The sequence below is a fragment of the Physeter macrocephalus genome, chromosome 7, assembly GCF_002837175.3.
Source record: "Physeter macrocephalus isolate SW-GA chromosome 7, ASM283717v5, whole genome shotgun sequence".
In the NCBI taxonomy this organism is placed as follows: domain Eukaryota; kingdom Metazoa; phylum Chordata; class Mammalia; order Artiodactyla; family Physeteridae; genus Physeter; species Physeter macrocephalus.
This window is the reverse complement of record NC_041220.1, coordinates 143,706,850-143,719,933: the sequence shown is the minus strand read 5'-3', so window position 1 is coordinate 143,719,933 and position 13,084 is coordinate 143,706,850. Positions and strand designations below refer to the sequence as shown.

Sequence of the window (13,084 nt, the reverse complement as noted above, 5' to 3'; positions counted from 1 at the left end):
CCGTTCTTCTGCCTCAGTTATTCTGCTATTGATTCCTTCTAGTGTAGTTTTCATTTCAGTTATTGTATTGTTCATCTCTGTTTGTTTGTTCGTTCTTTAATTCTTCTAGGTCTTTGTTAAACATTTCGTGCATCTTCTCGATCTTTGCCTCCATTTTTTTCCAAGGTCTTGGATCATCTTCACTATCATTATTCTGAATTCTTTTTCTGGAAGGTTGCCTATCTCCACTTCATTTAGGTGTTTTTCTGGGGTTTTATCTTGTTCCTTCATCTGGTACATAGCCCTCTGCCTTTTCATCTTGTCTATCTTTTTGTGAATGTGGTTTTTGTTCCACAGGCTGCAGGGTTGTAGTTCTTCTTGCTTCTGCTGTCTGCCCTCTGGTCCAATTCTTTTTAATAGTCTTTTCAAAGAACCATCTCTTGGCCTGGTTATACTTCTCTGCCTTAATAGTTCTCTGATGCTTTCAAAGAGATGATTTTTAAAATGTTGTCCCCTAGTTTACTTGTCCTTAGTGGGAGGAGGGTTTGTCTGAAATTACCTAGTTCACCTGCTGGTGTTGGAGGGTCTCCTGCAGAGGCAGGGGGTGGCTGTGGCTCACCGTGGGTACAAGGACACTGGCAGCAGAAGCTCCGGGAAGGACTCTTTGGCGTGAGCCCTCCCAGAGTCTGCCATTAGCCCCACCATATATAAATGGTCTTAACTCACCAATTAAAGGGAGATTTTCACATTGGGTCACAAGGCAAAACCCAACTCTGTGCTGTATCTGAGACACCTACAACAAAGTGAGTGAGAAAGGTTAAAATTCAACCATTGAGAATGTATATCAGGAAAATGCAAACAAAAATAAAAGCAGCAGTCATAATCTCAGTATCAGACAAGATAGCATCCGGGCCAAAAAAACGTTAAGCCAAGCAGAAGGGGCATTTTGTAATTGAAGGTACAATTCTCAAACAAGATGAAATGGTCAGAAATAACTTCACCAAATAACAGCCATAGCTTTCCCAAAGCAGAGCTGAGAGGTTTAACCCAGCTGTCAGTCCCAGACAGATCAGACCTAAAGAGCGTGATAAGGTGCATTTTATGAACATGTGTGTATGTGGATGGATGGATAGATAGATAGATAATGTATTGATCTAAGATATAGGTAATACATTCTATATTGATACTAAAAAATGCACTTTCTTTCCAATGCCCATGGAACATTCATGAAAAGGGACCATATATTATGGCACAATGAAAATCCTCATAGGGACTTCCCTGGTGGTCCAGGGGTTAAGACTCTGTGCTCCCATGCAGGGGGCCCAGGTTCGATCCCTGGTTGGGAACTAGATCCCACATGCGTGCCGCAACTAAAGATCCTGTGTGCCGTAACGAACATTTCACACACGTCAACGAAGATCCTGTGTGCCTCAACTAAAACCTGGCACAGCCAAATAAATAAATAAATATTTTAAAAAATATCCTCATAAAAAAGGGGGAAACAATATCCTAACAAAACATTTAAAAAGATTTAAATATAGTCGAGTATGTGATTAAAAATGCAGTAAACTTACAAATTAATAACAAAATCAGAGAACAAACAGGCCCTGGCACCTGGAAATTTAATAGCCTCTATTAAAGTCCTCTTGGGCCAAAGAGGATATATAATGCAAAACTGCAGAACTTCTAGAAAATAAAAATAACAAGACATATATCTGATGCATGGGATACAACTAAAATATAGTGCTCAAGGAGAAAATGTATAGCTTTTAATTATATCAACAAAAATAAGTGCCTGGAAATAAATGAATTTAGCCTCTAACTCATAAGGATTGAAAAATACATTTAGGAAAAGCAGAAGGAGGAAAGTAATAGGGACAAAACAAACTAATGGCCGGGGCTTCCCTGGTGGCGCAGTGGTTGAGGGTCCGCCTGCCGATGCAGGGGACAAGCGTTCGTGCCCCGGTCCGGGAGGATCCCACATGCCGCGGAGCGGCTGGGCCCGTGAGCCATGGCCACTGAGCCTGCGCGTCCGGAGCCTGTGCCCCGCAACGGGAGAGGCCACAACACTGAGAGGCCCGCGTACCGCAAAAAAACAAACAAAAAAACCCAAAACAGAATCCAGCAACACATTAAAATTACTACATCAAGGGACTTCCCTGGTGGTCCAGTGGTTGAGACGCCACACTTCCACTGCAGGGGGCATGGGTTCAATCCCTGGTCGGGGAACTAAGATCCCACATGCTACACAGTGCAGCCAAAACAAACAAACAAACAAACAAAAGTACTGCATCAAAATGGTGGGTTTATTTTAATAATGCATGGATGGTTCAATATCAGGAAATCCAGTAACATAATAAATCATGTTAATAGATCCAAAGCAAAAATAAAAGATCATTTTCATAAAGGCATTTGACCAAATTCAATCCACTTTTTTACACAGTCAATAAAATACATTTGACCTTTGAAGAACACAGGGTTTGGGGTGCTGACCCCTGCACAGCTGAAAATTCACATATAATTTTATAGTCGGCCGGCCGTACCCATGGTTCCACATCCGAGGAGTCAACCAACCACGTATTCTGTAGTCCTGTAGTATTTACTGAAAAGAAGCCTTATGTAAGTGGACTTGTGCAGTTCAAACCCATGTTGTTCAAGGGTAAACTGTAAATCAATCAATACTTCTTTATCATAATAAAATATATTGACCATCCAGAGGCGGCGTCTTACTTGATGAGGGTTTACTCTGGAGGTATTCATGTTAAAATCAGGAATAACAGAAGGGTGACCACTCTCAATAGCATCCTATTTAATATTTACAGGAGGAACTTCCATGTACAGCAAGGACGGACTAGAGAATACGGATCTACCCTCCTGATGAAAATAGCTAATAAAGCTCGGCAAATATACACGTCAAGAGTCAGCAACTTTCAGGGCTGAAAGCCAGGAGAGGGTGGGACCTAGAGAGATGAGCCAAACACTAGGGCTACTCCTGCTTTGGGGGGGGTTGGAGTCCTGAGACACCTGAAAGGCTGAGCTAAGCTCAAGGCTAGGTAGGAGAGCAAAAATCGAATCCAGGGCATGCCAAGACTGGGGGCCCAGCCAGTTCACACTCCACTTCCGGGTCCAGCCCACCCAATAATAAGGGTGACCTGGCAGAAAACCAGCTCTCTAAAACGGATGGCCTGGACTTCCGTGGTGGTCCAGTGGTTAAGACTCTGCACTCCCAATGCAGGGTTGCAGGTTCAATCCCTGGTCAAGGAACTAAGATCCCACATGCTGCACATGCGGCAAAAAAAAAAAAAAAATTAAAAAATAAAATGGGTGGCCCAGAGGACTCCGAAACTGGAACCTGGATTAACATGACCTAGAACTTCTAGTGTCCCAAGGAGAGTAGCATTGCAAACAAAAATCTTGCCTGGAGGAAGAAAATACCCTAAGCTGTAAATCTCTTCTATAATAATTTTCAGATACGATGTGCAGTATATAATCAAAGATAACCAGGCACATGAGATGTGGCAAATGAATGAAAATTAGCCGAAACTTCAGACATGAAAAACATTCACTTGGGACTTCCCTGGTGGTCCAGTGGTTAAGACTCTGCACTTCCACTGCAGGGGGCGCGGGGTTCGCTCCCTCGTCGGGGAACTAAGATCCCCCATGCTGCGCGGCACAGCCGAAAAACAAACAAGACAAAAAAATTTCCTCAGAGGCTCTAGATAATGGAAATATACGAGACACAGATTCTTAAACACTGTGCTCACTATGTTCAAGGAGAAAAGTTGCATAGCTTGACAATTTTGACAGGAAACTAGAAACTATTTATAAAAAGTGACATAGCATACTTTAGAAAGAGATATAAATTCCAGTACTGAAAACTACAAAATTCCAGAACTGAATGGTTAACATTAAGGGTTTAACGGTAGAATGGAAACAGCTAAAAAGAGAATTTGTAAAATAAATCAGATGAAACTATCCAGAATAAAGCAATGAGATGAAAAAAGAAAGAAAAGAGAAGATAGGATGTGGTGAGAGCACCAGGAAGAGAGAAGAGAAACGGGACGGAAGCAATATTTTGAGATAATGACTGAGCAGTTTCCAAAACTTGGAAGCCATTAGTCCACACGTTCAGTATCCAACTCATTCCATGCAGATTAAATGAAAAGAAATTCTACTGTTTAACCAAGCCAGGATAATAACAAACACCATAAACAGCACATGGTGCAGCCGTAAACTGGAGCCAGTGGGGGAACTTGGAGGCCGAAGGTCATCAGAAGAAGCACCTGTCAAGAGGGAGGAGATGTGGGGATATATGTATATGTACAGCTGATTCACTTTGTTATACAGCGGAAACTAACACACCATTGTAAAGCAATTATACTCCAATAGAGATGTTAAAAAAAAAAAAAAAAAAAAAAAGCACCTGTCTCCCGAGATCTTTGCATCCCATGGAGAGTTGTGTTAGCCCTGGGCCCGGATGGCCACAGTATAGGCAGTGCCCCAGGAGAGGGACCTTGCTCCCTGTCATTCTGTGTATTTATAGGGGAGTTGGAAGGGGACAGGGAGTCCCTGGCCAATCCTGCAGCCATGGCAGATTTCAGGCTGTGGGGAATGGCTTTGCTGGTGAAAAGAACATCCGGATCCCGGACATTCTTCACTAGGGGAACGTGTGCTTCCAAGACTTGCAGAACTGGTCTTGGCCAGTCTTTTGGGCCCTTCCTGCTGAGCAGCCTATGGGGAGATCACTCGATGGGATCCCCAGGGGCATCCTGTAACAAGTGATTGTCTCCTTACACACCCAGACATGGCACGCTGAAACCACAGAGAGCCAAAGACAGAGAGAAAATCTTAACAACAGCCAGAGGGAAAAAGACACTTACCTCCAAAGGAGCAAACATTAAGTCAACTGACTTCTCAACAGTGAGAATGAAAAGCAGAAGACTGTGATGTCCGGATCTTTAATCTGCTGACAGAAAGTATCTGCCAACCTTGAATTCTATACCCAGCCAAAAATCCACTAGGAATGAAGGCAAAAATAAAAAGACATTTTCAGATAAACTGAAACAGAGATTTCAGCAAGAGAAGATCCACTGTAAGAGAAATTCTAGGGTGTTTTCCAGGCAGAAGAAAATGATCCAAAATGGAAGATCAGAGATGCAGTCACGGATGAAGAGGAATGAAAATGGTACATCTGGGAGTCAATTTAAACAAGAGCTGACTGTTCAAAACAACAATTACTGTATCTATATCTTTTGCAGTATGTGTATTTATGTAGAATTAAAATAACGTGGCAATAATACCCTCTAAAGTGAGAGAACCCCTTGCGGGGGATGGGTGGGAGGCCACCAAAACACCCTCAGGAGCTGCCAGTCCACTCATCCTGTTCCTCACGGCTCTGCTTCACGTTTCCTTTTTCTGACCCAAGGCCTCACTCCCAATGAACTCCCGCCTGGTTTTGGATTTAGGGCAGGTGCCTGCCCCCCAACTGGAGTGTACCCCATTTGTGGGTGGGTGTGTTGGGTTCCCTCTTTTCCTGGGTAGAATCAGTCACAAGTGTGTTGCTAGGCTTTCATTTTTAGTTCTCCACTCAAACCTCTTTTACATGTTTTTCCCCTGAATAGTACACATTCATTGCTGAAGATTTGAAAAATACAGAAAAGCACCCAGATTAAATTTCCTCTAATTGCCCTGCACAGAGAGAGTCACTGTTACAGACTTGGTGAGCAGGTCTCTATTTATGTATGTATCGTTTTTCTTTAAAAAGAGGGGGGATTGTGCTATACACAGTAGTGTAACCTGCTAACGCATTGCATACCTTTTTCCATGTCATGAATGCTCTTCTAAAGCAGGATCTGAATAATGCACAGTTTTGTCGTATGGATATATCGTGCTTCGTTTAGCCAATCTCCTTCTGTCCATGTTTCCTTTTTTTTCTTTTGGTCCTAAATATTGCTGTAACCAGTGACCATCCTGACACACATGTGATTCTTTTCCGGAGATAAATTATTGGGAGTGCGTTTGCCGTTCAGAGGCTACGTTCATTTTAAGGCTTTGGAGACAAGAAGCCAAATTGCCTCCCCAGCTGTGTAATCTTTGATTAGTCTGCGACTATGCCAAACTTTTCTCTGAATTTAAAAAATCTGCCTTCTGGACGTCCCTTTCAATAGGCTTTCCTCTAAGACCTCTTGTCAGGGGTATAGTAAGTTCTCAGCAGACGAGTTTCTTCTTGCCTCAGCTAACACAGCCTGATCTGTTGTGGCCATATAAGGTCTCAGTGACTCATACGCTCTCTGGACTGGTCAGAATTTGGGTTTAGGAGCCCATAAACAGAATAATCCAAAGTAAAAGTGGCTTAAACAAAATGGAATTGTGTTTTTCTCCTATAGATATTTGTCTGTGAGAAGTCCAGAGATGGTCTGGCCAGGCTGGAATGGCATCTCCACCCAGTCCTGGCAGCTCCATTGTCCTGGGAGGTGGCTTTCATCCTCATCATTCAAAATGACTGTTGAAGTGCCAGCCACTATATGCCCATTCCAGGCAGCAGGAAGAAGACAGGTGTGCCCCTTCCTTTTAAGGAGATTTTCTAGAAATAACACACGTCACTTCTGCTTACATCTTATCAGCCAGAACTTACTTAGTCACATGGCTACAGCTAGCTGAAAGGAAGGAGGGAAATGTGGTGGAAAAGCGCCTGGATAAAAACTGAAGTCCTATTATTGAAGAAGGTCAAAGTGGCTATTAGGAGACAGCTGTGCTACTTAATGTGATGGGCTGAATTGTGTCCCCGAAAACTCATACGTTGAGTCCTAACCCCTAGCACCTCAGAATGTGACTGTATTTGGGGAAAGTGTCTTTAATGATGTAATTAAGATAAAATAAGGTCATGAGGGTGGGCCCTAATCAAATATGACCCTTGTCGTTATAAGAAAAGAGGATTAGGACCCAGACGTGCATAGAAGGAAGAACATGCGAGGACACAGGGAGAAGACGGCTACCTACACACCAAGTGGAGAGGCCTCAGAAGGAACCAGCCTGCTCACACCTTGATCTTGGACTTCCAGCCTCCAGGACTGAGAAGATAAATTCTTGTTATTTGAGCCCCCCAGTCTGTGGGACTTTGTTATAGCAGCCCTAGCGAACTAATACACTTATCTGTTGCTGTGTAACCAATCGCATGGTGGCTTAACAACACAGGATCTCACAGTTAATGCGGATCAGGAATCTGGGCACAGCTTAACTGGGTCCTTCACTCCCTGGTCTCTCAACAGCCTGCATTTAAGTACCACCTGCCTCTCACTTGAAAGCTCAACTGGGCAGGGATCCGCCTCCAAGCTCACGTGGTGTTGGCAGGATTCATTTCTCCCTGGGCTGTTGGCCGAGTGGGCCTCCCAACATGGCAGCTGGCTTCAGGAACGTGTGTGCAAGCCAAGAAGGTGCAGAGAGCCAGCAGGACGGAAGGCTCAGTCTTTCGTAACTTAATCCCAGGAGTGCCACCTTTGCCTATTAGAATGTTAAAAGTGTCAGTGAAAATTCAATTAACAATCAAGTTAAGAAGAAAAAAGAGAATTTTATTCAAGCCAAAATGAGGATTATAAGCCAGAAGGCAGGCTCTCAGAAGCTCTGAGAGCTGTTCCGCCTGGTAGAAGTCCAAGACACAATCATATATGTTTTTGAGACAAAGGCTCATACATCGAAATGACATACTGACATTTTACAGAGAGTTCACCAAAGATACATAGTCCAGGTAAACTCTTACAAAGTGAGCAGTAAGTCAGCACGGCCCCCTCCAGAGTTGGGAAAGAATGCTAATCTTGTAAGAAGTTACATTGCTAGGTCAGAAGAAAGGAAAAGAAAAGTTGATCTTTACGGTCTAGCAGGCGTTCCCATCTTGGAGGAGGTCTGGTTAATGGGTAATGCAGATAGATGCACACTGCACATTAGGGAGGGAGGAGGCCCAAACGACACAGAGAACTTTCTGTTCAAACTTTTTTGTCTTGCTGTAAATTGTAAACCTTAATCAGAAGCCAGCCACCAGTGACAGCCCACTCTCAAGGGGAGGGGACTATGCCAGGTGGTGAATCTCAGGAGGGGGTCACTAGGTCATCCCAGAAGTCTGCCGACCACAGTACCTGACAGCCTGGAGCCCCGTCACTGTGGCCTGTGCTGTGTGAGGGCTGGCACATGGCTTGGCCTGTGGACAAGGGCCTTTATTAAATCAGGGAACTGGGACCTCAAGGCTTGCGGCAAGTTTCTCTGAGGTCCTTCCCCTGAAGGGGGGGGAGTTGCTGTCCCCTTGGCACAAGGCTTCCTGTGGCGATGCTGGGTTCACCTGACTGCTTTGGGACAACAGGGTCTGAAATTAGGCGGAGACGTGGCTTGTGGCCTAGAACGGGTCGCTGCCCTGAGTGGGCTCTGCAGGCTTCATGCTGCTTGCCCCAGGCGGCTTCTCTGAGGGCCACCCACTCCCTGCGGGCAGGCGGACGCCGCCCCTCTGCTTGCGCACTGCCGCCCCTCCGGGTGGCGAGGCTCTGGAGCCCGGGACCCTCCCACGCCGGCCGGCCTCGCCCAAGGGGGGCACACCCTTGGGCCAGGCAGTCATGCCGGTGGGGCAGTCTCTGGGGTCAAAGCTGCTTCTCGCTGCACCAGCCACGGCCTCTCCGGGCAGCAGGCACTGACCAGGCAGGTTTTTACCACCCGTCCCTGCCCCAGGCCCTCCGCCAAGCCCCTCAGCTCCTCCTCGGGCTGCAGACTGGCTCTCCAGGGCTCCGCTCCTCTCTGGGGGCCACACCTGGGCTCCCGCCCTGAGGGTCCTCTGGCCCCGCGCGGGGCGACCCACTTCCCCCTTCCTCCTTCCTCCTCTGCAAGGCTGTCCCGTGAGCCCTCCCTCCGCCCGGGCCGCTGGGTGAGCAAGCACCCTCGCAGGGGCTCCGGCTCCGAGTCCACGGCCGGCCCTCCCTGCTACCCGCCGGGCGTCGGCCGGGGTCTCCTCGACTAGGGGCTTCTTCCCGAGGGAGCATGACGCTCACGACCGCCCCGCCCCTCCTCGCCGCGCCCCTAGTCCTCGCCCGGGAGGAGCGCTAGGGTCTCCGTGGTCGCGGCTGTCCTAGGAGGCGAGACGGCGGGCGCCGGGGACCGGCTGGCGCCGCGCCCGGCCAACGGCGGAGGCCGCCGCCTCTGGCTGTCAATCTCGCCAGCCTGGCCCCGCCCCTCCAACGGAGCTCCGCGGGACGCAGGGCCGCGGGGGCTGCCGGGACGGACCCAAGATGGCCGAACGCTTCGGTTCCGCTCTTGCCCGCGGCCCCGAGCCTCATTCATTGCCGCGCTGCTGAGCAGAACCGCGAGCAGGTCCGAGGGCTCCAGAGGCTGTTCCCGCGGGGCGGGAGGCCGCCATGGCGACCCTGGAAAAGCTGATGAAGGCCTTCGAGTCCCTCAAGTCCTTCCAGCAGCAGCAGCAGCAGCAGCAGCAGCAACAGCAGCAGTCTTGCCCGCGGCCCCGAGCCTCATTCATTGCCGCGCTGCTGAGCAGAACCGCGAGCAGGTCCGAGGGCTCCAGAGGCTGTTCCCGCGGGGCGGGAGGCCGCCATGGCGACCCTGGAAAAGCTGATGAAGGCCTTCGAGTCCCTCAAGTCCTTCCAGCAGCAGCAGCAGCAGCAGCAGCAGCAACAGCAGCAGCCGCCGCCGCCGCCGCCTCAGCCCCCTCAGCCGCCGCCGCAGGCGCAGCCGCCGCCTCAGCCGCAGTCGCCGCCGCCCCCGCCGGCGCCGCCGCCGCCGCCGCCGCCGCCGCCCGGACCGGCCGTGGCCGAGGAGCCGCTGCATCGACCGTGAGTGCGGGCCCGCTGCAGCTCCCCGGCCCGCGGCGACAGGGCCGCCCCGTGGTCCCCACCCCGTCCCCCGGCCCCGCGTGGGTCTCCAGCCCTCGGCAGGCGCGGGGAGCCTCGCCGGTCTCTCCCGGAGGCGCCGGGGCGGCCCCGGCCCCAGCCCTCTGCTCTCCCGGCTGCGAAGTTAGGGGAGGAACCGGGGCTGTGTTGTGAGCAGAACTTGGCAGAGCCGAGGCCGCGTCCCGGCCCTCTCCTCCAGGTCTGCGAGGAGGAGGGCTGGGGGCGCAGGACGCTCCGAGAATTGGAGCCGGAGTGATGCGGGGACAGTGGTGACATCATGCCTTGGGAGGTCGGGCTGGAGGGCGGGGGAGCGCGCGCGGCCCAATGGAGAGCCTCGTGCGAGGGCCCCTTTAAGCAGCCTGTGGCTCGGGGCTGTCTTCCCGCAGCCTCAGGGCACTTCGTGTCGTTCGGGAGTCGGCAGCAGGATGTTGAGCATCAGGGAGAGACCGGCCTGTCTCAGCTCAGGTTGGCCTGCGGGCCCTTGAATAGCTGTGGTGGCCAAGTAAGCGGTGAACTGTCTAGACGGTTGTTGTTAACACGTGAGAAGCAATAAAACTGGCTTAAATATTAGGAAGAGTTGACCGCCCTTTATTGCCTGTCCTCAGTTGGAAACAGATGACGTGTTGCTGAGGGAGAGGTTAATCGCTGGGGGCGAGTGATGTCCCTGTCGCGAGTGTCGCAGTCCAGTTTTGCCGGAGCAGTGGTGTCTGCGGACCCCGCACACGCTTCCTGTTGCTGACATCTGCTACTGTTTGGAAGCAGGGGGTCGCCGTTGCTTGTGCCGGGGAAAGTTTTTGAAACAGAAGAAGAGAGACCATGAACGACACCGTCTAAGAGAACCGAGTGCTTTTCCCTGACGTCTTGTGTGCTGGGTCTTCAGCAGAGGTCAGGGTGTATGCTCTGCTGCAGTTCGGGCCTTTCTTTCATCTCGGGTCATTTTATTTCTGATCTGGGTGTGTACAGGATGGCATTTAACGAGGAAAGTTTCCGCGAAGCAACCCCTCTAAGAAGAAGCGTACCTTCTTCAGGCTGATTCGTTTTTAGTAATGTTTTCTTCATTATGCCTCCGATAGGATCCTTGCTGTGTCCTGAGGTTTCATTAAAAGTGAGAATTTGGGGAGTAATTTTGGCTTATCTGTTAAAATAAAATCTAGAAACGAATTAAGTTTTCTGCTAAAAGTTGAAAAACCTGTTTGGATACTTAGAGGGAAAAAAAAGTTGGTGTTTGTTTGTTTGTTTGTTTTTTAACAATTTCACTTTTCTCTGCAGCAGGTGATTTATAACCATAACTATCCATTCCAGACTTTTATGGTCGTGCTTTTCCTGGAGTTAGATGTTGTGGAAGTCCATGCGCAGCGTGATCTCGTATAAAGGCGGGAAGCACCAAGCAGGGCTCTGGGTGGGAAGGAAGGCCTTACTTCCGTCCCTGTCTGCTTGTTCAAACACTTGGTCACTCTGAAAATATGCATTCTGTTTCTTATGCTGATTTGACAGAACCTGAATTAGCTTATCTTCTTCAAAATATGGGTGTAAAGAGGTTTCCTTCTTCTTTTTTTTTTTTTTTTTTTTAATTTATTTATTTACTTTTGGCTGTGCTGGGTCTTCGTTTCTGTGCGAGGGCTTTCTCCAGTTGCGGCAAGCAGGGGCCAGTCTTCATCGCGGTGCGCGGGCCTCTCACTGTCGCGGCCCCTCCCGTTGCGGAGCGCAGGCTCAGTAGTTGTGGCTCACGGGCCTAGCCGCTCCGCGGCATGTGGGATCTTCCCAGACCAGGGCTCGAACCCATGTCCCCTGCATTGGCAGGCAGATTCTTAACCACTGCGCCACCAGGGAAGCCCGAGGTTTCCTTCTTAAGCCAGCTTGACAAAGTAGATACATTTTGTTTCATTACTTTATTGTAAGGAAATGTATGATTGACTTATTTTTAAAATTTAGTCTATCATTTTTGCGTAAATAATACATTAACATGGTACAAATTCCAAAATTGCAAAAAGGTAATTAAAATGTCTCCCTCCCGTTCCTTTCTCCTGAGTACCTAACTCCATTCCCAGAGGCAAGCTTCCTCCTTGTGTATCCTACCAGATATAGTCTATGTATTATATATATGAAGATAGATTTTAAATTTTTTAAAAACAAAAGTACTTCAGAATAGTAACTTTGAAAGGTTCTTAGCATGCTCTGAAATCAACTGCATTGGGCTTAATTATAGTTATTTTAAATAAAATGCATAAATGTTACATTTTTATGTACTTTGCTGTTGAGAAAGCAAGTATTCATTAATTCTGAGTAATGAACTCACTGCTTACAGATTTGGATATAGGCGTTTCTGTTCAGATGCTTCAGCTGAAAAATCCATTCCCCAAAGTAAGATTGGCCAAAAGCAATTAGAAAGTAACTTCTATTTTTATGGCTCTTGCTCTCTGTGGAACTATAGTGTCACCAACCACGCTTGGGCTTCAGTTGAAGGATCTGAGTGCCTACGCCCAGCTCAGCGTATGGGATACAGGGGTTCTGGGTGGTACTGGCTATAGTCTCAGCAAGGCTGACGTGCAGGGGAGTGCCAGAGCTTGGCAGGGTCCTAACTGCAATTATGAGGCGGTTGACATTGGCCTTTGGCACTTTCTCACTCTCCTTCAGATTCCCTCCTAGTTTTTCTCTGATTTTAATTATTTGCTGAATGTCTAATGTGTGCCAGCCAGTATCCTAACAGGTGCAGGGCTACAGCCATGAACAGATAAAGCTCTGCCCTCATGAAGCTTACATTTTAGTGAGGGACATAGACCAGAAACAGGATACATAAGAAAAATACACAGTATGTTAGACACTGATAAACGAAGGAGGAACAGCAGCAAAGCAGGGAAGGGGGTCTAGGAAATGTCAGGGTTAATAAGGTATTGACGTTTTAGATAGGGTGTCCAGGGAAGGGCCACTGAGATGGTGTCTTTTGAGTAAAGACCAGAAGAGAGTCAGGGATTGCCATAAAGGTATGTGGAGGGGCGTTCCAGGCAGAGGGCGCAGGTCCAAACCCCGCTGATTGAGGAATAGCGAGAAGGAGTGTGGCCCGTTGACTTAGCGAGAGGGAGACTCTTAGTAGGAGCTGAGGTCCGAGAGGTGGAGAGGGTGCCGCACCAGATAGATGGGTAGGCCCTTCCTTCAAGGTGGAATAAAGGGCTTCCCTGGTGGCGCAGTGGTTGAGAGTCCGCCTGCCAATGCAGGGGACACGGGTTCGT

The 13,084-nt window shown here is 48.7% G+C and overlaps 1 protein-coding gene across 9 annotated transcripts in view; it reads left to right on the top strand.

Moving 5' to 3' along the window:
- The first annotated feature begins 9,241 nt into the window (after positions 1-9,241).
- The window catches only part of HTT (huntingtin), a 144,400-nt gene continuing 140,557 nt past the window's right edge, over positions 9,242-13,084 (top strand). For 8 of the 9 annotated variants that reach the window (XM_055086250.1, XM_024119226.3, XM_055086249.1 and 5 more), the window contains exon 1: positions 9,477-9,800. In XM_055086250.1, the coding sequence (XP_054942225.1) occupies positions 9,562-9,800 (239 nt within the window). In that variant the 5' untranslated portion in view covers positions 9,477-9,561. The other variant, XM_024119229.3, reaches the window with a different exon arrangement.